This window comes from Pelodiscus sinensis, chromosome 2 (genome assembly GCF_052426305.1).
Source record: "Pelodiscus sinensis isolate ZL-2025 chromosome 2, ASM5242630v1, whole genome shotgun sequence".
In the NCBI taxonomy this organism is placed as follows: domain Eukaryota; kingdom Metazoa; phylum Chordata; order Testudines; family Trionychidae; genus Pelodiscus; species Pelodiscus sinensis.
In genome coordinates, this window is record NC_143053.1 from 1015547 (window position 1) to 1039778 (window position 24232).

A 24232-nucleotide genomic window follows, 5' to 3' on the forward strand; every position below is an offset into this window, starting at 1 on the left:
TCCCCGTGGATCGGACCTGTCTGGGGGGATGTGACACTGCCCCGTGGATCAGACCTGGCTGGGGTGGGATGTGACACTGCCCCGTAGATCGGACCTGGCTGGGGGGGGATGTGACACTGCCCCGTGGATCGGACCTGGCTGGGGTGGGATGTGACACTGCCCCGTGGATCGGACCTGGCTGGGGGGGATGTGACACTGCCCCGTAGATCGGACCTGGCTGGGGGGGGATGTGACACTGCCCCGTGGATCGGACCTGGCTGGGGTGGGATGTGACACTGCCCCGTGGATCGGACCTGGCTGGGGGGGGATGTGACACTGCCCCGTGGATCGGACCTGGCTGGGGGGGGATGTGACACTGCCCCGTGGATCGGACCTGGCTGGGGGGGGATGTGACACTGCCCCGTGGATCGGACCTGGCTGGGGTGGGATGTGACACTGCCCCGTGGATCGGACCTGGCTGGGGGGGATGTGACACTGCCCCGTAGATCGGACCTGGCTGGGGGGGGATGTGACACTGCCCCGTGGATCGGACCTGGCTGGGGGGGGATGTGACACTGCCCCGTGGATCGGACCTGGCTGGGGGGGGATGTGACACTGCCCCGTGGATCGGACCTGGCTGGGGGGGGATGTGACACTGCCCCGTGGATCGGACCTGGCTGGGGGGGATGTGACACTGCCCCGTGGATCGGACCTGGCTGGGGTGGGATGTGACACTGCCCCGTGGATCGGACCTGGCTGGGGTGGGATGTGACACTGCCCCGTGGATCGGACCTGGCTGGGGTGGGATGTGACACTGCCCCGTGGATCGGACCTGGCTGGGGGGGATGTGACACTGTCCCGTGGATCGGACCTGGCTGGGGTGGGATGTGACACTGCCCCGTGGATCGGACCTGGCTGGGGGGGATGTGACACTGCCCTGTGGATCGGACCTGGCTGGGGTGGGATGTGACACTGCCCCGTGGATCGGACCTGGCTGGGGGGGGATGTGACACTCCCCGTGGATCGGACCTGGCTGGGGGGGGATGTGACACTGCCCCGTGGATCGGACCTGGCTGGGGTGGGATGTGACACTGCCCCGTGGATCGGACCTGGCTGGGGGGGGATGTGACACTCCCCGTGGATCGGACCTGGCTGGGGGGGGATGTGACACTGCCCCGTGGATCGGACCTGGCTGGGGGGGGATGTGACACTGCCCCGTGGATCGGACCTGGCTGGGGGGGGATGTGACACTGCCCCGTGGATCGGACCTGGCTGGGGGGGGATGTGACACTGCCCCGTGGATCGGACCTGGCTGGGGGGGATGTGACACTGCCCCGTGGATCGGACCTGGCTGGGGTGGGATGTGACACTGCCCCGTGGATCGGACCTGGCTGGGGTGGGATGTGACACTGCCCCGTGGATCGGACCTGGCTGGGGTGGGATGTGACACTGCCCCGTGGATCGGACCTGGCTGGGGGGGATGTGACACTGTCCCGTGGATCGGACCTGGCTGGGGTGGGATGTGACACTGCCCCGTGGATCGGACCTGGCTGGGGGGGATGTGACACTGCCCTGTGGATCGGACCTGGCTGGGGTGGGATGTGACACTGCCCCGTGGATCGGACCTGGCTGGGGGGGATGTGACACTGCCCTGTGGATCGGACCTGGCTGGGGGGGATGTGACACTGCCCCGTGGATCGGACCTGGCTGGGGTGGGATGTGACACTCCCCGTGGATCAGACCTGGCTGGGGTGGGATGTGACACTCCCCGTGGATCGGACCTGGCTGGGGGGGATGTGACACTGCCCCGTGGATCGGACCTGGCTGGGGGGGATGTGACACTGCCCTGTGGATCGGACCTGGCTGGGGTGGGATGTGACACTGCCCTGTGGATCGGACCTGGCTGGGGTGGGATGTGACACTGCCCCGTGGATCGGACCTGGCTGGGGGGGATGTGACACTGCCCCGTAGATCGGACCTGGCTGGGGGGGGATGTGACACTGCCCTGTGGATCGGACCTGGCTGGGGGGGGATGTGACACTGCCCCGTGGATCGGACCTGGCTGGGGTGGGATGTGACACTGCCCCGTGGATCGGACCTGGCTGGGGGGGATGTGACACTGCCCCGTGGATCGGACCTGGCTGGGGGGGATGTGACACTGCCCCGTGGATCGGACCTGGCTGGGGGGGATGTGACACTGCCCCGTGGATCGGACCTGGCTGGGGGGGGATGTGACACTGCCCCGTGGATCGGACCTGGCTGGGGGGGGATGTGACACTGCCCCGTGGATCGGACCTGGCTGGGGGGGGATGTGACACTGCCCCGTGGATCGGACCTGGCTGGGGGGGATGTGACACTGCCCCGTGGATCGGACCTGGCTGGGGGGGATGTGACACTGCCCCGTGGATCGGACCTGGCTGGGGGGGGATGTGACACTGCCCCGTGGATCGGACCTGGCTGGGGGGGGATGTGACCCTCCCCGTGGATCAGACCTGGCTGGGGGGGGATGTGACACTGCCCCGTGGATCGGACCTGGCTGGGGTGGGATGTGACACTGCCCCGTGGATCGGACCTGGCTGGGGGGGGATGTGACACTGCCCCATGGATCGGACCTGGCTGGGGGGGATGTGACACTGCCCCGTGGATCGGACCTGGCTGGGGGGGGATGTGACACTGCCCCGTGGATCGGACCTGGCTGGGGGGGGATGTGACACTGCCCCGTGGATCGGACCTGGCTGGGGGGGATGTGACACTGCCCCGTGGATCGGACCTGGCTGGGGTGGGATGTGACACTGCCCCGTGGATCGGACCTGGCTGGGGGGGATGTGACACTGCCCCGTGGATCGGACCTGGCTGGGGTGGGATGTGACACTGCCCCGTGGATCGGACCTGGCTGGGGGGGTGTGACGTAGTGGGGGTACCTGGCTGGTTTCTATGCTGCTGGCTCTGGGGGATCCCCCACTGGCTGCCGTGGGTACCACGACCCAGCAAAACAGGATGAGTCACTATGCAAACCAGTGGCCAGACACCCCCCATGGAGAGGAACAAAGGAAGGTGAATGCTGCCTTGGCTGGGGGGCAGGGCTGGAAGTGAGGGAGTTGGTTGCTGGCTGTCGGAGGGCATGGAGGAGAGCCTAGGAGAAGGGGCTGGAGTTTAGGGGCCCAGTCTCCCCCATCTCAAGGGGGCCTGAGGCATCCTAGCCCAGTTCCTGTGACCAGACTACATCTGTGCTGCGCTGTGCTGGAGGAGCAATAAACCACCCTGAATTCCACTGGCTGGTGCAGTCTGTTTGTGCCATTTCGGGGTGCAGGAGACGGGGAACCCCCAACGCGCCGTCACACTGGTGTCAGGAGCGGGATGCACTGCACCCCGTGGATGGAGCTTCCAGCGGCAAGCGACAAGGCGCAGTAGAAGCAAGAGCCCTGGAGCCAGGCGTGCTGGAGACAGAGCGAAGCGGTTCCTGGGAATCGTGGGGCGCTGCAGCACTAGACTGGTGAGTCTGCACCGAGGGGCCCAGCGGGCAGATGGCCTACGCCCGACTCTTGAAGGCAGAGCTGGTGGGGCTGTGCAGAGAGAGGGGCTTGCCTGTGCAGAAAGCAACCAAGGCCCAGCTGATTGCCCAGCTGGAAGATAATGACCAGCCACAGGGCCAGGATCTTGTCCCCAGGGGAAGCAGCCAGACCCCCCCTGAGAGTGTGTCAGGCTCAGAGAGGGGGAGGAGCGCTGGAACCCAACGGAGAGATGAGACAGCGTCTCCCGGGAGGCCTGCAAGTAGCCCATCTAGGGCAGGGGCCAGCCCAGCGGAGCTGCGGCGCCTGGAGATCCAGCTGCGGATCAGGGAATTGGAAGTAGAGGACCGAGAGAAGGAGCGCCAGGACCGAGAGAGGGAGCGCCAAGATCGAGAGAAGGAGCGCCAAGATCGAGAGAGGCAGCGGCAGCATGAGCTGGCCATGGCAGAGCGGAGAACCGGCGGGGCACCGGCTGCGCCAAGTGCGGATGAGCCCCAAGGTCCCAGGACTGCCAGACGCTTGGAGAGGCTCGTGGTGGCCCAATTGAAGGACGTGGGCGACATAGACGGGTTCCTCAGTGCCTTTGAGAGGGCCTGTGGACTGCAACGGGTCCCCCCAGCTGACTGGCTGCAGGAGCTCATCCCCGCACTGAACCAGGAGGCGGCCGGAGTGCTCAGTCAGCTGGAGGACCTACAGCCAGGGGATTACAACCGAGTCAAGGAGGCCCTGCTGCACAAGTTCGGGCTGACCCCCGAGATGTACAGGAAGAAGTTCCGGGGGGTACAGAAAGGGCCACGGGAGACCTATGTGGACCTGGCCTCCCGCCTGGCGCAATACTGCCGCAAGTGGGTGTCTGGAGCCGGAGCCCAGACCGCAGAGGAGCTGCTCAAGCTGGTCATGATGGAGCAGTTCTATGAAGCGTGCCCACCCAAACTGAGGCTGTGGCTCAAGGACCGGAGACCAGAGAACCCCCAGGAGGCCGGGAGACTGGCGGATGAGTTCACGGAGAGCCGGTCCGGGTGTGAACGGGAGTCCCGGAGAGAGAGGGAACCGCGCAGAGATCGGATCTCGGCTGAGCGATGGAGGGAGTCAACTACGGGGCGAGACCAAGGAACAGGTCGTCTGCGCCCCAGAGAACCAGCCAGGGCCTGGACAGAGACAGCCCAAAGCCTAACTTGCCATCGCTGTGGGCAAAAAGGCCACAAGAGGGCTCAGTGCACCAGGTCCCAGGACCGGGGACTTTCCAGGGTTAACTGGCTGGGGCGGGAGGAAGGGCAGGCTGCCCCAGAGGCAGGGGCTGGCAGGCAAACCTCAGCTCAGAGAGAGGGGAAGGATGCTCAGTGCACCTCCCCTGGGAGGTCTGATTCTCAGGAGGCGGATTTCTCCGTGTACCGGGTGGGGGCAGGACGGCCCCTGCGGAGCGAGTGCCTCATACCCCTGGAGGTGGATGGTAGGAAGGTGACGGGCTTCTGGGACACGGGGGCAGAGGTGACTCTGGCCCGATCCGACATAGTGGCCCCGGAGCGGATACTACCCCACGCGCAGCTGACCCTGAAGGGCATAGATGGGTCCCCGTTTAAGGTGCCTGTAGCCCGGGTGCATCTGAAATGGGGGGCGAAGGAAGGCCTCAAGGAAGTGGGGGTGCACCCGCACTTGCCCACCGAGGTGCTGATGGGGAATGACCTAGAGGAGTGGCCCCATGAATCCCAGCGGGCTCTAGTCACTACCTGGAGCCAGAGCCAGCGGGGGGCTGACAACGTGGGTCCAGGGAAGGACTCCTGGCAGCATCCTCAGGGTCCCATCCCAGTGGACACGGGGTCCAGCCAGGCTGGGACTCCGGACCTAGGCAGAGGTGGGGGACAGGTCCCGATCCCTGCCTCAGCAGCTGAATTCCAGGCTGAGGTGCAGGCAGACCCCTCCTTGCAGAGGCTGAGGGACCAGGCTGGCCTCCATGCAGCTCAGCCCCGGGGGAGAGGTGGCCAGGAGAGATTCCTGCGGGAGCGTGGGCTCCTGTTCCGTGAGTGGCTCCCCCCCAGGAAGGCGAGGGCATGGAGGGTAGAACGGCAGCTGGTCGTCCCCCGAAAGTATCGCCTCAAGCTGCTGTATTTGGCCCACGATGTCCCCGTTGGGGGCCACCGGGGGATCCGGAGCACCCGGCTGACGCTGCTCCAGCACTTCTATTGGCCGGGAATCTTTACAGCCGTGCAGCGGTACTGCCGGTCCTGTGACTCCTGCCAGAGGGGCGGGAAGGCCCAAGACAGGAGGAAGGCGGCTTGGGGGTCTCTACCCCAGATAGACCCTCTGGGCTTGCTGAGAGAGTTATGGGAGGGGAAGTCCTCCCTGGATGGAGCATCGGGGGTGGAAGCCGCCCTGGCTGTCCAGAGAAGGCTCGCTGGGCTCATGGCCCCAGCCCGAGAGACCCTGGCCAGAGATCAAGGCCAGCGGAAGGGTGGGTGTGACCCCGAGGACAGGCCTGTGCCAGTCGCCCTGGAGCGGGGCGGCGAGTGGACAGAGGGAAGCCAATTCATGTGGGGCCTCGCCACGGCCGGCCCGAGTCAAGGGGAGCACCCATGTCCCCAGGGCGGGTTCCCACGCAGAGGACCCGAACTTCCCTAGGTCACGAGCGGAGTGACCCTGCTCAGTTCGCTCTCGGAGGGGGGAGAACTGTGACGTAGTGGGGGTACCTGGCTGGTTTCTATGCTGCTGGCTCTGGGGGATCCCCCACTGGCTGCCGTGGGTACCACGACCCAGCAAAACAGGATGAGTCACTATGCAAACCAGTGGCCAGACACCCCCCATGGAGAGGAACAAAGGAAGGTGAATGCTGCCTTGGCTGGGGGGCAGGGCTGGAAGTGAGGGAGTTGGTTGCTGGCTGTCGGAGGGCATGGAGGAGAGCCTAGGAGAAGGGGCTGGAGTTTAGGGGCCCAGTCTCCCCCATCTCAAGGGGGCCTGAGGCATCCTAGCCCAGTTCCTGTGACCAGACTACATCTGTGCTGCGCTGTGCTGGAGGAGCAATAAACCACCCTCAATTCCACTGGCTGGTGCAGTCTGTTTGTGCCATTTCGGGGTGCAGGAGACGGGGAACCCCCAACGCGCCGTCACAGGGGGATGTGACACTGCCCCGTGGATCGGACCTGGCTGGGGAGGGATGTGACACTGCCCCGTAGATCGGACCTGGCTGGGGTGGGATGTGACACTGCCCTGTGGATCAGACCTGGCTGGGGTGGGATGTGACACTGCCCCGTGGATCGGACCTGGCTGGGGGGGGATGTGACACTGCCCGGTGGATCGGACCTGGCTGGGGGGGGATGTGACACTGCCCCGTGGATCGGACCTGGCTGGGGAGGGATGTGACACTGCCCCGTAGATCGGACCTGGCTGGGGTGGGATGTGACACTGCCCCGTGGATCGGACCTGGCTGGGGGGGGATGTGACACTGCCCTGTGGATCGGACCTGGCTGGGGGGGATGTGACACTGCCCCGTGGATCGGACCTGGCTAGGGGGGGATGTTACTGCCCCATGGTTCGGACCTGGCTGGGGGGGGATGTGACACTGTCCCGTGGATCGGTCCTGGCTTGGAGGGGGGACAGCGCTGCCCCGTGGATCGGACCTGGCTGGGGGGGGATGTGACACTGCCCGAAGGGCTCATTGCGCTGAGCAGACACCAGGGCGCTCATGCTCCGGTGCTAGGCCCTTGTCCCGGCAAGGCCCGAAAGCCATGGCTCCGTGCCGGCCAGCGCCTGGCCTCCGGGGGACACCCGCCACCAGCACCCCAAAGAGGCCTGCGCCGCTCCCTGCCTCTCCGGCTACCTCCTGCCCCCTCCGCCCCTCACATCCCGTCTCCCTCGCTCAGCGTCTCCTCAGCCCGGCCCTGCGAGATGAGCCCCCAGATCCTGCACCTCCCTGGCGGGGAGAACAGCCCAACCAAAGGTCGCGTCTGGCCCGTGGGAACCAGGGACCAAGCACCAGGCTCTGGGGCTGACCTGCCGGCCAGAGCGTCCCCCCGGCTGCCCCGCAGACCTCACCAAGGGCCGGACACCCCCTTTTAGCCGACTCTGCCGCTCGGCCTGCGGGTGCCGGGCAGGTGGAGACACCAGGCAGGTTCCTGTGGGACATGTACCTCCGCCAGTTCCCTCTGAACGGGGCGACCTGCAGGTTCGACTGTGTCCAGCCCCCTCCGGGCAGGTCCAATGTCGGACTCAGGGCCTGGCTCGACCCAGAGCCCAGATTGCCCGGCCTGGCGCCGCACAGGGAGGACCCCAGCTGGAACTCTTCTGAGCCTTGGCACGAACCCACAGATCCCCGGGGCGGCGGAGGAGACGGGGCTCCCAGGCCAGAGGGGATGGGGTGCAGGCATCCCTAAGGCAGAGCCAGCAGGACAAGGGCAGAACTCCAGCCTCACCTCTCCACCGCCCGGTCACACACGTCCTCCCAGCGCTCCTTCAGCTCGCCCAGCAGCTCCTCCAGCGGCTGCACGTCCTCGGCCAGCAGGGTCTTCTCCCGCAGCAGGCGCCCGCTGCGCAGCGTGGCCTCATACACGGGACGCTTGGCGCGCAGCAGCCTCTGGAACTCCTGCAGCCACAGAGGGTGAGTCGGGGGCAGCCCTGGAGACCAGCAGGGCAGGGCCCAGAGAGCAGTGGCTGGGACTGGGAGGGCGGGGTGGGGGTGGGGAGGCTAGCAGGGGCTGTGGGGAAGGAAGGAGGCGGTGAGGCCAGCCCTGGAGGAGGAGTGGGCCCTGTGGGGTCTGGCACCTGCAGGGAGAAGGTTCCCGATTCCCAGACAGGCCCTCCCCCGCCATGGCTGCCCAGAGCAGCCCCAGAGCCTAGCACCTGCCAGGCGGGGTCACCTCGGCTACCTCCCAGCTCCACCCAGCCCCAGGGCTGCCTGGTCCTGCTGAGAGCAGAGATGGGTGCAGGGCCCCCGTGCTCTGTGCAGGGCCATGGCAGGGAGAGCCCAAGGCACCCCCCAGGGTGTCCCAGAGGCTGGGCCCTCTGCCGGCCAGCCCGGGACAGAGCACCCACCCCCCAGGGTGTCCCAGAGGCTGGGCCCTCTGCCGGCCAGCCCGGGACGGAGCACCCACCCCACAGGGTGTCCCAGAGGCTGGGCCCTCTGCCGGCCAGCCCGGGACAGAGCACCCACCCCCCAGGGTGTCCCAGAGGCTGGGCCCTCTGCCGGCCAGCCCGGGACGGAGCACCCACCCCACAGGGTGTCCCAGAGGCTGGGCCCTCTGCCGGCCAGCCCGGGACGGAGCACCCACCCCCCAGGGTGTCCCAGAGGCTGGGCCCTCTGCCGGCCAGCCCGGGACAGAGCACCCACCCCCCAGGGTGTCCCAGAGGCTGGGCCCTCTGCCGGCCAGCCCGGGACAGAGCACCCACCCCCCAGGGTGTCCCAGAGGCTGGGCCCTCTGCCGGCCAGCCCGGGACGGAGCACCCACCCCCCAGGGTGTCCCAGAGGCTGGGCCCTCTGCCGGCCAGCCCGGGACAGAGCACCCACCCCCCAGGGTGTCCCAGAGGCTGGGCCCTCTGCCGGCCAGCCCGGGACAGAGCACCCACCCCCCAGGGTGTCCCAGAGGCTGGGCCCTCTGCCGGCCAGCCCGGGACAGAGCACCCACCCCCCAGGGTGTCCCAGAGGCTGGGCCCTCTGCCGGCCAGCCCGGGACGGAGCACCCACCCCCCAGGGTGTCCCAGAGGCTGGGCCCTCTGCCTGGGATGAAGACGCGTCCTGAGAGCTGCGGGGCCGCACCTTGTGCTCAGCCAGCTGGCACTTGAGCTCCTCCTGGCTCATGGCGGCGTCGCTGGGCACCTCCAGAGTCGGTTCCACCTCGTCCATCCAGGCCAGGAGCAGCTGCCGGGACTCACTGAACTGGGAGTGAGCGAGAGGAGCGTCAGCGGGGCAGCCGGGAGCGTGGGAGGCCCCCGGCGACGGCTCCCTGGGGTGGCCTGGCCCAGTACCTGCTTGGCGCGCTTGCGAGCCTCCTCCAGCGCAGCCCCTCGCTCCCCCGTGCGCTGCAGCACCTTGGCCACCCGCTCCTTGGCGGCCAGCACCAGGCTCTGCACCACGGTGCAGTGCTGCTTCCGGCTCACCTCCTCCAGGCGGGAGAGCTGTTCCCCACGGGATCCCACCTCCTGCAGCAGCACCTGCAAGCAAGCCACAGCTAGCCAGCGTGGCCACAGGGCCCTGAGATCCTGTGGGCTGCACCCACCCGGCACCGGGCACACAGAGGAACAGGCTGGTGGGAGAAACGCCCTGCTCCACCCCAGCGTGGCCACAGGGCGTGGTGAATAAAGCGCCGGTGAACCCGCTGGGCCGGGCCTGCAAGGGACCAAGTGAGAGCAGCTGGGCGCTCCCCTCACACCGGGAGCCTGGCCCATCTCATTACGGGATTCTGCTGGGCTGCGTGTGCGCAAAGGGGCCACGGAGGCTCTGTCGGCCATGGGCTCTGCTTGTGCCGCTCCAAGCCCTGTGGGTTGGTGTGTGACACAAGGCTCCGGACTTGTGCTGCAGGAGTTTACTGCGGGGAGAGAGCAACGGGCCTTGCCCGCTACGGGCCAGCAACAGCAGCACTTGACTGACAATGCACCTGGAGCGGGGCCCGTCTGCCTCGGAGGAACTCTGCTGTGAACGTTCAGACCAGCACGGGGGCAGGGCTGCTGCCAAGTCCTGCCCACGGGACCAGCTCCACCTTGGGAGGTACCGTCCCACGGCCAGAGCAACGGGATTCCCTCACCGGGGGAAAAGGGCCCGGGGGCTCCTCATTCAGGAGCGTCTGTGCTATGAACTGGGAGGCCGGACGCGATGACCCATCGGCCACACGATGTACCAGAGACTTTAACGAGCAGTTCAAACACCACCAGGCGGATCTGACCCTGGGACCTGGCAGGAGCATCCCCTGCTCGAGCTGAAACGCAGCTGGCTCCCGGCCAGGCTGCAGAGCTCCCCCGTGCGTCTCTCACTGCGACTGGCCTCAGGGTCAGCGTGGGCAGTGACCGCACCAGGGCTGGGGCTCCACCTGCACCAGGAACGTTCGACTGGGCCAAGCACCCTTGTTTCCTCTACCAGTGTCGCTCAACGCTCTTTCCTTTCCTAACAAGCCTTGCCCTGGGAGATGCCACAGGACGGGCCCGGTGAGCTCTTCGGGTAAGAGCCAAGGCAGGAATCGCCCTGGGACTGGGGCTGGTCCTTTGGGACGGGGAGAGTCTGAGGGGAGGTGGGGGATGGGTTATAACCTCTCCCCTGTGTAAGCGGGGCTGGGGGGGCACAGGGAGCACTGGGGTGCCTGAGGGCTGGTGGGGGGATGGGTTATAACCTCTCCCCTGTGTGAGGAGGGGCTGGGGGGCACAGGGAGCACTGGGGTGTGTGGGGGGAGGTGGGGGATGGGTTATCACCTCTCCCCTGTGTAAGGGGGGCTGGGGGCACAGGGAGCACTGGGGTGTCTGAGGGGAGGTGGAGGATGGGTTATAACCTCTCCCCTGTGTAAGGGGGGTTGGGGGGCACAGGGAGCACTGGGGTGTCTGAGGGGAGGTGGGGGATGGGTTATCACCTCTCCCCTGTGTAAGGGGGCTGGGGGGGCACAGGGAGCACTGGGGTGTCTGAGGGGAGGAGGGGGATGGGTTATCACCTCTCCCCTGTGTAAGGGGGGTTGGGGGGCACAGGGAGCACTGGGGTGTCTGAGGGGAGTAGGGGGATGGGTTATCACCTCTCCCCTGTGTAAGGGGGGCTGGGGGGCACAGGGAACACTGGGGTGTCTGAGGGGAGGTGGGGGATGGGTTATAACCTCTCCCCTGTGTAAGGGGGCTGGGGGGCACAGGGAGCACTGGGGTGTCTGAGGGTGGTGGGGGATGGGTTATAACCTCTCCCCTGTATGAGGTGGGGCTGGGGGGCACAGGGAGCACTGGGGTGTCTGAGGGGAGGTGGGGGATGGGTTATAACCTCTCCCCTGTGTAAGGGGGCTGGGGGGCCACAGGGAGCACTGGGGTGTCTGAGGGCAGGTGGGGGATGGGTTATAACCTCTCCCCTGTGTCAGGGGGGCTGGGGGGCACAGGGAATGCTGGGTGCCTATGGGGATGTGCTGGGGAGGTTCCCTGCTGGCACGTGTGGTGGCTGACGTGCTCTTACAGGTTGGGCACCTATCGGGAAGGTCCCCAGCTGGGGCTCTCAGTCGCCCTGGCTCTGAGCAATTCACCCTGGGTATTTCTACACTACCCCGCTAGTTCGAACTAGGGTGGTAATGTAGGCATACCGAACTTGCTAATGAAGCCCGGGATTTGAATTTCCCAGGCTTCATTAGCATAAAGCCGGCGCCGCCATTTTTAAAAGCCGGCTAGTGCGAACCCCGTGCCGCGCGGCTACACGCGGCACGGACTAGGTAGTTCGGACTAGGCTTCTAATCCGAACTATCTGTACGCCTCGTTCCACTATCTAGTCCGTGCTGCGTGTAGCCGCGTGGCTCGGGGTTCGCACTAGCCGGCTTTTAAAAATGGCGGCGCCGGCTTTATGCTAATGAAGCCCGGGAAATTCAAATCCCGGGCTTCATTAGCAAGTTCGGTATTCATACATTACCCCGCTAGTTCAAACTAGGGGGGTAGTGTAGACAGACCCCCTGATCTGCCCCTCTCAGCTGTGTCCAGGCCGCCGGTTATATTACAGCCCCCTGCCTGCACTGCCAGCATCTGGGGAGCCTCCTGCCCCCTCCCAGCACTGGCCTCCCGCACAGGGGTCAGTGCCAGCGCGCGGTTCCCAGCAGCGAGAGTGCGCAGGAGGCTCCTGCATGGACGAGGCTCCTGGCGGGGCCGCTCAGGTCTTGCCCAGCGCGAGCCCGGAGAGGCAGCACTGGGGCCAGGCCCTGTCTGGGGGCTCTGGAAAATCGCACTGGCACGGCCAGAGGAGACCAGGGCCCTCGGTCAGGCACCAGAGCAGGTTGCTCCAGAGGGCCCTTCAGCCCGGCCGTCAGCGAGGAAGCGGGGCCCTGCGAGCCTGGCCCTAGAGGGTGCCTCCGCCCGGCAGCCAGGTGCTCTCTGGGGACTGCGTGGCAGCGCGGCCGGCCAGGGCTCTGCTCAGAGGCGGGTGGGTCCTGCCTTACGCGAGGGGTCACGGCCCTGCCAGCACAGGGACCAAGGGACAGGGAAAGCCGCTGGGCCTGCCACACTCACCTTGTGCTCCTGGATCTGCCTGAGGACAGTCTCCACCACGAAGCTGGGCGGCTCCGGGGCACTCAGGCTCCCCTCCGTCTGCCCCAGCCACTGCAGCAGCTCCTGCGCCGTGCCGTGGAACTCAGAGGTCAGCCTCAGCCCCTCGGCCAGATGCTCCTAGAGGAGAGAAGCCGCGGTTAAAGACATGGGCCTACGGGGAGAGCCGGCAATGGCGATGAGCCAGGCGCCAGCCACACAGGGATCCGACCAGCAGTGCCTGCTACAGCCTAAACTGCCCCCCTCCACACAGGGACACAGGGATCTCACTCGCTGTGCCTGCTACAGCCTAAACCGCCCCCCTCCACACAGGGACACAGGGATCTCACTCGCTGTGCCTGCTACAGCCTAAACCACCCCCCACCACCCAGAGACACAGGGATCTCACTCGCTGTGCCTGCTACAGCCTAAACCACCCCCCACCACCCAGAGACACAGGGATCTCACTCGCTGTGCCTGCTACAGTCTAAACCACCCCCCTCCACACAGAGATCTGACCCCGGCTGTGCCTGCTACAGCCTAAACCACCCCCCTCCACACAGGGACACAGGGATCTCACTCGCTGTGCCTGCTACAGCCTAAACCGCCCCCCACCACCCAGAGACACAGGGATCTCACTCGCTGTGCCTGCTACAGTCTAAACCGCCCCCCTCCACACAGGGATCTGACCCCGGCCGTGCCTGCTACAGCCTAAACCGCCCCCCTCCACACAGAGATCTGACCCCGGCTGTGCCTGCTACAGTCTAAACCGCCCCCCTCCACACAGGGATCTGACCCCGGCCGTGCCTGCTACAGCCTAAACCACCCCCCTCCACACAGAGATCTGACCCCGGCTGTGCCTGCTACAGCCTAAACCGCCCCCCTCCACACAGGGACACAGGGATCTCACTCGCTGTGCCTGCTACAGCCTAAACCGCCCCCCACCACCCAGAGACACAGGGATCTCACTCGCTGTGCCTGCTACAGCCTAAACCGCCCCCCACCACCCAGAGACACAGGGATCTCACTCGCTGTGCCTGCTACAGTCTAAACCGCCCCCCTCCACACAGGGATCTGACCCCGGCCGTGCCTGCTACAGCCTAAACCGCCCCCCTCCACACAGGGATCTGACCCCGGCCGTGCCTGCTACAGCCTAAACCGCCCCCTCCACACAGGGACACAGGAATCTCACCCGCTTTGCCTGCTACAGCCTAAACCGCCCCCCTCCACACAGGGACACAGGAATCTCACCCGCTTTGCCTGCTACAGCCTAAACCGCCCCCCTCCACACAGGGACACAGGAATCTCACTCGCTGTGCCTGCTACAGCCTAAACCGCCCCCCTCCACACAGGGACACAGGGATCTCACTCGCTGTGCCTGCTACAGCCTAAACCGCCCCCCTCCACACAGGGACACAGGAATCTCACCCGCTTTGCCTGCTACAGCCTAAACCGCCCCCCTCCACACAGGGACACAGGGATCTCACCCGCTTTGCCTGCTACAGCCTAAACCGCCCCCCTCCACACAGGGACACAGGAATCTCACCCGCTTTGCCTGCTACAGCCTAAACCGCCCCCCTCCACACAGGGACACAGGAATCTCACCCGCTTTGCCTGCTACAGCCTAAACCGCCCCCCTCCACACAGGGACACAGGGATCTCACTCGCTGTGCCTGCTACAGCCTAAACCGCCCCCCTCCACACAGGGACACAGGAATCTCACCCGCTTTGCCTGCTACAGCCTAAACCGCCCCCCTCCACACAGGGACACAGGAATCTCACCCGCTTTGCCTGCTACAGCCTAAACCGCCCCCCTCCACACAGGGACACAGGGATCTCACTCGCTGTGCCTGCTACAGCCTAAACCACTCCCCTCCACACAGGGACACAGGGATCTCACTCGCTGTGCCTGCTACAGCCTAAACCACCCCCCTCCACACAGAGATCTGACCCCGGCTGTGCCTGCTACAGCCTACACCGCCCCCCCTCCACACAGGGATCTGACCCCGGCTGTGCCTGCTACAGCCTACACCGCCCCCCTCCACACAGGGATCTGACCCCGGCTGTGCCTGCTACAGCCTAAAGTGTCCCCCTTCCAGCCAGGAAACCAACTGACTGTGACTGTTACAGCCCAAACTACTCCCCCACCTAGAAAGGGAACTGATTGGCTGTGCCTGCTACAACCTAAACTGCCCCCTTCCACCGAGGTAGCTCATCAGGTCTGCCTGCTACAGCCTAAAGCGTCCCCTCCTCTTCCAGCAAGGCAACCAACTGACTGTGCCTGCTACAACCTAAAACTAGTCCCCCACACAGCCAGAGAACTGATTGGCTGTGCCTGCTACAGCCTAAACTGCTCCCCTTCCAGCCAGGGATCTGACCAACTGTGCCTGCTATAGCCTAATCTACTCCCCCTTCCAGCCAGGGAACCTACCGACTGTGCCTGCCACAGCCTAAAGCACCCCCCTTCCAGCCAGAAAGCCAACTGACGGTTCTTGCCACAGCCTAAACTACTCCCCCCCAGAGAGACAATGTCTACACTACGGCTGTGTCTACACTGGGCCACTTAATCTGGAAAAGCAGCCGCTTTTCCAGAATAAGCTGCGAGCTGTCTACACTGGCTGCTTGCTTTTCCGGAAAAGCAATGATGATCTAATGTAAAATCGTCATTGTTTTTCCGGAAAAACTATGCTGCTCCCGTTCGGGCAAAAGTCCTTTTCCGGAAAAACTGTTCCGGAAAAGGGCCAGTGTAGACAGCACAGTAGTCTTTTCCGCAAAAAAGCCCCGATCGCGAAAATGACGATTGGGGCTTTTTTGCGGAAAAGCGCGTCTACATTGGCACGGACGCTTTTCCGGAAAAAGTGCTTTTGCGGAAAAGCATCCTGCCAATGTAGATGCGCTTTTCCGGAAATACTTATAACGGAAAACTGTTCCGTTTTAAGCATTTCCGGAAAAGGGTGCCAGTGTAGATGTAGCCTACACGTTTTTTGTGCAAAAACTGGCAGAGCATCCACATCTCAAGCATGCTTTTGCACAAGAAAATCAACAGAGCAGAGGGCTTTTGCTACAGCTCTTGCACAAAAAGGCAGGTAATAGAGATGTAGCCGTGTTAGCCTGGTCTTGCTGAAACAAGGTTTCAAAAAGGCAGGTGTGATGTAGTGTCAGTACCTTGAGCTGTGGGTGACCCCTACTGGCCTCTGTGTGTAAGCACTGTCCACCGGGAAGGGGGGGGGGGAGGGTACCTTAAGAGCCCCCATGACAGTGACCAAACTGGTTCTACCGGTTAAGGGAAGGGATGGAAAAGGAAGTGAGCATGCGGGGGAAGGGACAGTCTTGGGCCGGAATCATGAAGGATTTAGAGGCCCAGGCTCCCCCATCTCAAGGGGGCTGAGGCATCCTAGGCCTGCCCTGGAACCAGATTCCATCTGTGCTGGGCTGTACCCTGGAGAGGCAATAAACTCCCCTGTTCTACTGGCTGGGGGAGTCTGTCCGGGCCACTACGGGGCTGCAGGAGACGGGAAAACCCCGAGGCGCCGTCACAATGGCCATTGGAGCTTTCTTGCGCAAGAGCACATCCCTTTGGAGATGCACTTTGAGGTCTGGACGCACTTTTGCGCAAAAACTCTTGTGGAAAATGCTTCTTCTGCAAGAACCCTGCAGTGGACATGAAGCCCCACCCAGGGATCTGGCACCGGCTGTACCTGCTACAGCCTAAACCGCCCCCTTTCACCCAGGGATCTGGCACCGGCTGTACCTGCTACAGCCTAAACCGCCCCCTTTCACCCAGGGATCTGGCACCGGCTGCGCCTGCTACAGCCTAAACCGCCCCCTTTCACCCAGGGATCTGGCACCGGCTGTACCTGCTACAGCCTAAACCGGCCCCTTTCACCCAGGGATCTGGCACTGGCTGTACCTGCTACAGCCTAAACCAGCCCCTTTCACCCAGGGATCTGGCACTGGCTGTACCTGCTACAGCCTAAACCGCCCCCTTTCACCCAGGGATCTGGCACTGGCTGTACCTGCTACAGCCTAAACCGGCCCCTTTCACCCAGGGATCTGGCACTGGCTGTACCTGCTACAGCCTAAACCGGCCCCTTTCACCCAGGGATCTGGCACTGGCTGTGCCTGCTACAGCCTAAACCGCCCCCTTTCACCCAGGGATCTGGCACTGGCTGTACCTGCTACAGCCTAAACCGCCCCCTTTCACCCAGGGATCTGGCACTGGCTGTACCTGCTACAGCCTAAACCGGCCCCTTTCACCCAGGGATCTGGCACTGGCTGTACCTGCTACAGCCTAAACCGGCCCCTTTCACCCAGGGATCTGGCACTGGCTGTGCCTGCTACAGCCTAAACCGCCCCCTTTCACCCAGGGATCTGGCACTGGCTGTACCTGCTACAGCCTAAACCGCCCCCTTTCACCCAGGGATCTGGCACTGGCTGTACCTGCTACAGCCTAAACCGGCCCCTTTCACCCAGGGATCTGACACCGGCTGCGCCTTCTACAGCCTAAACCGGCCCCTTTCACCCAGGGATCTGACACTGTCTGCGCCTGCTACAGCCTAAACCGGCCCCTTTCACCCAGGGATCTGACACCGGCTGCGCCTGCTACAGCCTAAACCGGCCCCTTTCACCCAGGGATCTGACACCGGCTGCGCCTGCTACAGCCTAAACCACCCCCTTTCACCCAGGGATCTGGCACTGGCTGCGCCTGCTACAGCCTAAACCGGCCCCTTTCACCCAGGGATCTGACACCGTCTATGCCTGCTACAGCCTAAACCGGCCCCTTTCACCCAGGGATCTGACACTGGCTGCGCCTGCTACAGCCTAAACCTCCCCCTTTCACCCAGGGATCTGACACTGGCTGCGCCTGCTACAGCCTAAACCGGCCCCTTTCACCCAGGGATCTGGCACTGGCTGTACCTGCTACAGCCTAAACCGGCCCCTTTCACCCAGGGATCTGACACTGGCTGTACCTGCTACAGCCTAAACCGGCCCCTTTCACCCAGGGATCTGGCACTGGCTGCGCCTGCTACAGCCTAACCGGCCCCTTTCACCCAGGGATCTGACACTGGCTGTACCTGCTACAGCCTAAACCGCCCCCTTTCACTCAGGGATCTGGCACTGGCTGTGCCTGCTACAGCCTAAACCACCCCCTTTCACCCAAGGATCTGGCACTGGCTGTACCTGCTACAGCCTAAACCGGCCCCTTTCACCCAGGGATCTGACACTGGCTGTACCTGCTACAGCCTAAACCGGCCCCTTTCACCCAGGGATCTGACACTGGCTGTACCTGCTACAGCCTAAACCGGCCCCTTTCACCCTTGGATCTGGCACTGGCTGCACCTGCTACAGCCGAAACCGGCCCCTTTCACCCAGGGATCTGGCACTGGCTGTGCCTGCTACAGCCTAAACCGGCCCCTTTCACCCAGGGATCTGGCACTGGCTGTGCCTGCTACAGCCTAAACCGGCCCCTTTCACCCAGGGATCTGACACTGGCTGTACCTGCTACAGCCTAAACCGCCCCCTTTCACTCAGGGATCTGGCACCGGCTGTACCTGCTACAGCCTAAACCGCCCCCTTTCACTCAGGGATCTGGCACTGGCTGTACCTGCTACAGCCTAAACCGCCCCCTTTCACCCAGGGATCTGGCACTGGCTGTACCTGCTACAGCCTAAACCGGCCCCTTTCACCCAGGGATCTGGCACTGGCTGCGCCTGCTACAGCCTAAACCGCCCCCTTTTACCCAGGGATCTGGCACTGGCTGCGCCTGCTACAGCCTAAACCGGCCCCTTTCACCCAGGGATCCGGCACTGGCTGTGCCTGCTACAGCCTAAACCACCCCCTTTCACCCAGGGATCTGGCACTGGCTGTACCTGCTACAGCCTAAACCGGCCCCTTTCACCCAGGGATCTGGCACTGGCTGCACCTGCTACAGCCTAAACCGGCCCCTTTCACCCAGGGATCTGGCACTGGCTGCGCCTGCTACAGCCTAAACCGCCCTCCTTACAGCCAGGGAACTGACCGGCTGTGCCTTCTACAACCTACACCGCCCTCCTTCCAACCAGGGAACCAACCAGCTGTGCCTTCTACAGCCCTACTTCCAGCCAGAAAACCGACCGGCTGTGCCTTCTACAACCTACACCACCCTCCTTACAGCCAGGGAACTGAATGGCTGTGCCTGATACAGCCCAAACCAAACCCGACCGGCCGTGGCTACTACAGTCTACACCACCCTCCTTACAGCCAGGGAACTGACTAGCTGTGCCTGCTACAGTCTACACTGCCCTCCTTTCAGCCAGGGAACTGACCGGCTGTGCCTGCTACAGCCCAAACCACCCTCCTTCCAGCCAGGGAACTGACCGGCTGTGCCTGCTACAGCCCAAACCACCCTCCTTCCAGCCAGGGAACTGACCGGCTGTGCCTGCTACAACCTACATCACCCTCCTTCCAGCCAGGGAACCAACCAGCTGTGCCTGCTACAGCCCAAAATGCCCTCCTTCCAGCCAGAGACCCTGCCAGCTGTACCGGCTACATCCTACACCAACCTCCTTCCCACCAGGCAACTGAATGGCTGTGCCTGCTACAGTCTATACCACCCTCCTTACTGCCAGGGAACCAACCAGCTATACCTGCTACAACCTACACCACCCTCCTTCCAGCCAGGGAACTGACCGGCTGTGCCTGCCACAGCCCAAACCACCCTCCTTCCAGCCAGGGAACTGATCGGCTGTGCCTTCTACAGGCTACACTGCCCTCCTTCGAACCAGGGAACCAATCAGCTGTGCCTGCTACAGCCTATACCGCCCTCCTTTCAACGAGGGATCCGACTAGCTGTGCCTTCTACAGTCTAAAATTTCTGTCTTTCCATCCAGGGAACGGAGAACTGTGCCTGCTACAGCCTGCAACACTCTCCTTCCAGCCAGGGGGACAGACAGATTTGCAATCCCAGCCAATGGAAGTACCCCGCGTGCATGAGTCCCTAGCCCAGCCCTCAGGGACACACACACTCAAAAAAACCTGTGGGAGCACAAGACATGTGCATGTGGGTGCACACAGCATTGCAGCCAGTGGGGTCACACACAGTCCATGGCACGGGGGAGCTGGGGCAGACAAGCTGGGGAGGCAAATGCACACACATGCACGAGACGGCGCGTCGGTGGCCCCTAACCCCGCGAAAGATGCGACTCCGCCAGCCAGTGGAACAGAGAGTTTCTTGCTTCTCAGAGACACAGCCCGGCCTGGGCTCGCGATGGACGCTGGAGTGAGGGGCAGGCAGCCTCAGAGCCCTTGGGGTGGGGTCCACAGGGCCCCGAACTCCCAGGGCTCAGCTCAGCCTCTTCTCTCCATGTTTTCCCCAACCACCTGCCCCGCTCCCAGGCCTGCCCCCCAGCAGGTGTCCGTCTCCCCCTCCCCCCCTTTGTCTCCCCCTGGGAAGAGCCTTGTTCCCTGCCCAGGCTGGGCCGAGGGGGCTGGGCCAATCCACACGTGGGGGAGTCCGTGGGAATCACACAGCGCAGCCAGGCGGGGACGCCGGGTTACAGAGCAGACGCCCCCCCCACGGCACAGCGCACACACACTCCCAGCCCCCAGGAGACACACGCACTCTCAGTGCCAGCCCATGGGACACACGCACACACAACCCCAGCCCCCCCCCACACACCTTCCTCTCCTGGACCTGGCTGTGGACGCTCTCCCATTTCTGCTCCAGGAGGTGCAGGCTGTGCTCAGTGCTGCAGGCCCGGGGCAGGCGCTGCAGCCGGTCCCTCACGCTGTTATACGCCTGCTGCTTGCTCTCTAGCTCCTTGCCCAGCTCCTGCGGAGGCAGCCCGGGCAGTGCTGGCCTGGCTTTGCTGTGGGGGCTGGGGCAGACAAGGGGGGCTGGGGGCAGACATGCTGTGGGGGAATGGGGCAGATGTTGCTGCAGGGCTAGGACAGGCATGGGTGGGAACTTGGGCAGGCAGGGGGCTGGGGAAGACAAATGGGGTGCTGGGGCAGATGAGCTGAGGCAGACGGGGGGCTAGGGCAGGTGTGGCAGGGGTGCTGGGGCAGACGGAGGGCTGGGGCAGGTGTGGCAGGGGTGCTGGGGCAGACGGAGGGCTGGGGCAGGTGTGGCAGGGGTGCTGGGGCAGACAGGAGCTGGGGACCTGGGGCAGACGGAGGCTGGGGCAGGCAAGAGGCTGGGGGGCTGGAGGAGAAGGGGGCTGGAGTAAGCATGGCAGGGGAGCTGGGGCAGATGAGGGGCTGGGGCAGACATGCTGTGGGGGGATGGGGGAGATGTTGCAGCAGGGCTAGGACAGATGTGGGGGGGAACTTGGGCAGCTGTGGTGGGGGGCTAGGGCAGACAGGGGGCTGGGGCAAATGTGGGGCTGGGACAGGCATGGCAGGGGAGCTGGGGCAGACGGGGGGCTGGGGAAGACAAATGGAGTGCTGGGGCAGAAAAGGGCTGGGGGAGGCATGGTGGGGTGCTGGGGCAGATGGGGGGTCTGGGGCAGGTGTGGCAGGGAAGCTGGGGCAGACGGGCAGGGGCAGGCATGGCGGGGGGGCTGGGACAGGCATGGCAGGGGGCTGGGGCAGACGGGGGACTGGGGCAGGCGTGGCAGGGGAGCTGGGGCAGACGGGGGCTGGGGCAGGCGTGGCGGGGGGCTAGGGCAGGCGTGGCGGGGGGCTGGAGCAGACGGGGGACTAGGGCAGGCATGGCGGGGGGCTGAGGTAGACGGGGGGCTGGGGCAGACGTGGTGGGGGGCTGAGGCAGACGGGGGGCTAGGGCAGGCATGGCAGTGACGCTGGGGCAGACGGGGGGCTGGGGCAGGCGTGGCGGGGGGCCTGGGGCAGACGAGGGCTGGGGCAGGCGTGGCGGGGGGCTGGAGCAGACGGGGGGCTAGGGCAGGCGTGGCAGGGGGCTCGGGCAGACGGGGGACTAGGGCAGGCGTGGCGGGGGGCTGGGGCAGACGGGGGGCTGGGGCAGGCGTGGCGGGGGGCTCGGGCAGACGGGGGGCTAGGGCAGGCGTGGCGGGGGGGCTGGGGTAGACGGGGGCTGGGGCAGACGTGGCGGGGGGGCTAGGGCAGGCGTGGCAGGGGGCTCGGGCAGACGGGGGACTAGGGCAGGCGTGGCGGGGGGGCTGGGACAGGCATGGCAGGGGGCTGGGGCAGATGGGGGACTGGGGCAGGCGTGGCAGGGGAGCTGGGGCAGACGGGGGCTGGGGCAGGCGTGGCGGGGGGCTAGGGCAGGCGTGGCGGGGGGCTGGAGCAGACGGGGGACTAGGGCAGGCATGGCGGGGGGCTGAGGTAGACGGGGGGCTGGGGCAGACGTGGTGGGGGGCTGAGGCAGACGGGGGGCTAGGGCAGGCATGGCAGTGACGCTGGGGCAGACGGGGGGCTGGGGCAGGCGTGGCGGGGGGCCTGGGGCAGACGAGGGCTGGGGCAGGCGTGGCGGGGGGCTGGAGCAGACGGGGGGCTAGGGCAGGCGTGGCAGGGGGCTCGGGCAGACGGGGGACTAGGGCAGGCGTGGCGGGGGGCTGGGGCAGACGGGGGGCTGAGGCAGGCGTGGCGGGGGGCTCGGGCAGACGGGGGGCTAGGGCAGGCGTGGCGGGGGGGCTGGGGTAGACGGGGGCTGGGGCAGACGTGGCGGGGGGGCTAGGGCAGGCGTGGCAGGGGGCTCGGGCAGACGGGGGACTAGGGCAGGCGTGGCGGGGGGGCTGGGGCAGACGAGGGGCTAGGGCAGACGGGGGACTAGGGCAGGCATGGCGGGGGGCTGGGGTAGACGGGGGCTGGGGCAGACGTGGCGGGGGGCTAGGGCAGGCGTGGCAGGGGGCTCGGGCAGACGGGGGACTAGGGCAGGCGTGGCGGGGGGGCTGGGGCAGACGAGGGGCTAGGGCAGACGGGGGACTAGGGCAGGCATGGCGGGGGGCTGGGGTAGACGGGGGCTGGGGCAGACGTGGCGGGGGGCTCGGGCAGACGGGGGCTGGGGCAGACGTGGCGGGGGGGCTAGGGCAGGCATGGCGGGGGGGCTGGGGTAGACGGGGGCTGGGGCAGACGTGGCGGGGGGCTCGGGCAGACGGGGGCTGGGGCAGGCATGGCGGGGGGCTCGGGCAGACGAGGGGCTAGGGCAGGCGTGGCGGGGGGCTGGGGCAGGCGTGGCGGGGGGCTGGGGCAGATGGGGGACTAGGGCAGGCGTGGCGGGGGGCTGGGGCAGATGGGGGACTAGGGCAGGCGTGGCGGGGGGGCTGGGGCAGATGGGGGACTAGGGCAGGTGTGGCGGGGGGCTGGGGCAGGCGTGGCGGGGGGCTGGGGCAGATGGGGGACTAGGGCAGGCGTGGCGGGGGGCTGGGGCAGGCGTGGCGGGGGGCTGGGGCAGGCGTGGCGGGGGGCTGGGGCAGATGGGGGACTAGGGCAGGCGTGGCGGGGGGCTGGGGCAGGCGTGGCGGGGGGCTGGGGCAGATGGGGGACTAGGGCAGGCGTGGCGGGGGGCTGGGGCAGGCGTGGCGGGGGGCTGGGGCAGGCGTGGCGGGGGGGCTGGGGCAGAGGTGCTGCGGGGTTGCTTGGGTCTGGCAGGGAGGGCTCACCAGGTGCGCTGCCAGCTTCTCCTTGGTGGTCTCAGGGTGGTCCCAGGCGGGCGTGGAGAAGAAGAGCCGCAGCTCCACATGCTCCAGCCACTGCTGCAGATCCATGATCTCCAGCGTCACGTCCTGCACCTGCGGGAGGGACAGAGTGAGCAGCCGGCCCGGGGCTGCGTGGGACCGGCCCTACAGCCCGGCAGAGTGCGGGCCAGCCAGCTCCCTGGCCGTGTCCCATAGGTTCCTGCCATAGCCCAGCCGGCCAGCTCCCCCCGCAACATCCCCATGTGCTGCGGGTTCCTGCCACGGGCTGGCTGGTTCCCCCCCAAAGTCCCAATGCGCCACAGGATCTCCTGGCTCACCGTGGCTGTGGCCAGCATGAGGCCTGGGGAGGGGCTGGCCCTGGGAGCTCTCCCCGCTGGCCGTGGCTGTGGCTAGCATGGAGCCTGGGGAGGGGCTGACCCTGGGAGCTCCCCCAGCTGGCTGTGGCCGTGGTTAGTGTGGGGTCTAGGAAGGGGCTGGCCCTGGGAGCTCTCCCAGCTGGCCCTGGCCGTGGCTAGCGTGGGGTCTGGGGAGGTGCTGGCTCTGGGAGCTCTCCCAGCTGGCCGTGGCCGTGGTTAGTGTGGGGTCTAGGAAGGGGCTGGCCCTGGGAGCTCTCCCAGCTGGCCCTGGCCATGGCTAGCGTGGGGTCTGGGGAGGTGCTGGCTCTGGGAGCTCCCCCAGCTGGCCGTGGCCGTGATTAGTGTGGGGTCTAGGAAGGGGCTGGCCCTGGCCGTGACTAGAGTGGGGTCTGGGGAGGTGCTGGCCCTGGGAGCTCTCCCAGCTGGCCGTGGCCGTGGCTAGCGTGGGGTATGGGATGGGGCTGGCCCTGGGAGCTCTCCCAGCTGGTCATGGCCGTGGCTAGCATGGGATCTGGGGAGGTGCTGGCCCTGGGAGCTCTCCCAGCTGGCCATGGCCGTGGCTAGCATAGGATCTGGGGAGGTGCTGGCCCTGGGAGCTCTCCCAGCTGGTCATGGCCGTGGCTAGCAT

The 24232-nt window shown here is 65.8% G+C and overlaps 1 protein-coding gene across 2 annotated transcripts in view; it reads right to left on the bottom strand.

Moving 5' to 3' along the window:
* The window catches only part of LOC142825942 (microtubule-actin cross-linking factor 1, isoforms 6/7-like), a 199083-nt gene that overhangs the window by 82394 nt on the left and 92457 nt on the right, over positions 1 to 24232 (bottom strand). For both annotated transcript variants that reach the window (XM_075918188.2, XM_075918187.2), the window contains 6 exons: positions 23213 to 23341; positions 20311 to 20463; positions 12639 to 12794; positions 9441 to 9626; positions 9232 to 9351; positions 7892 to 8061 (listed from right to left, as the gene is read on the bottom strand). In XM_075918188.2, the coding sequence (XP_075774303.2) occupies positions 7892 to 8061; positions 9232 to 9351; positions 9441 to 9626; positions 12639 to 12794; positions 20311 to 20463; positions 23213 to 23341 (914 nt within the window). The remainder of the gene's footprint in view (positions 1 to 7891; positions 8062 to 9231; positions 9352 to 9440; positions 9627 to 12638; positions 12795 to 20310; positions 20464 to 23212; positions 23342 to 24232) is intronic.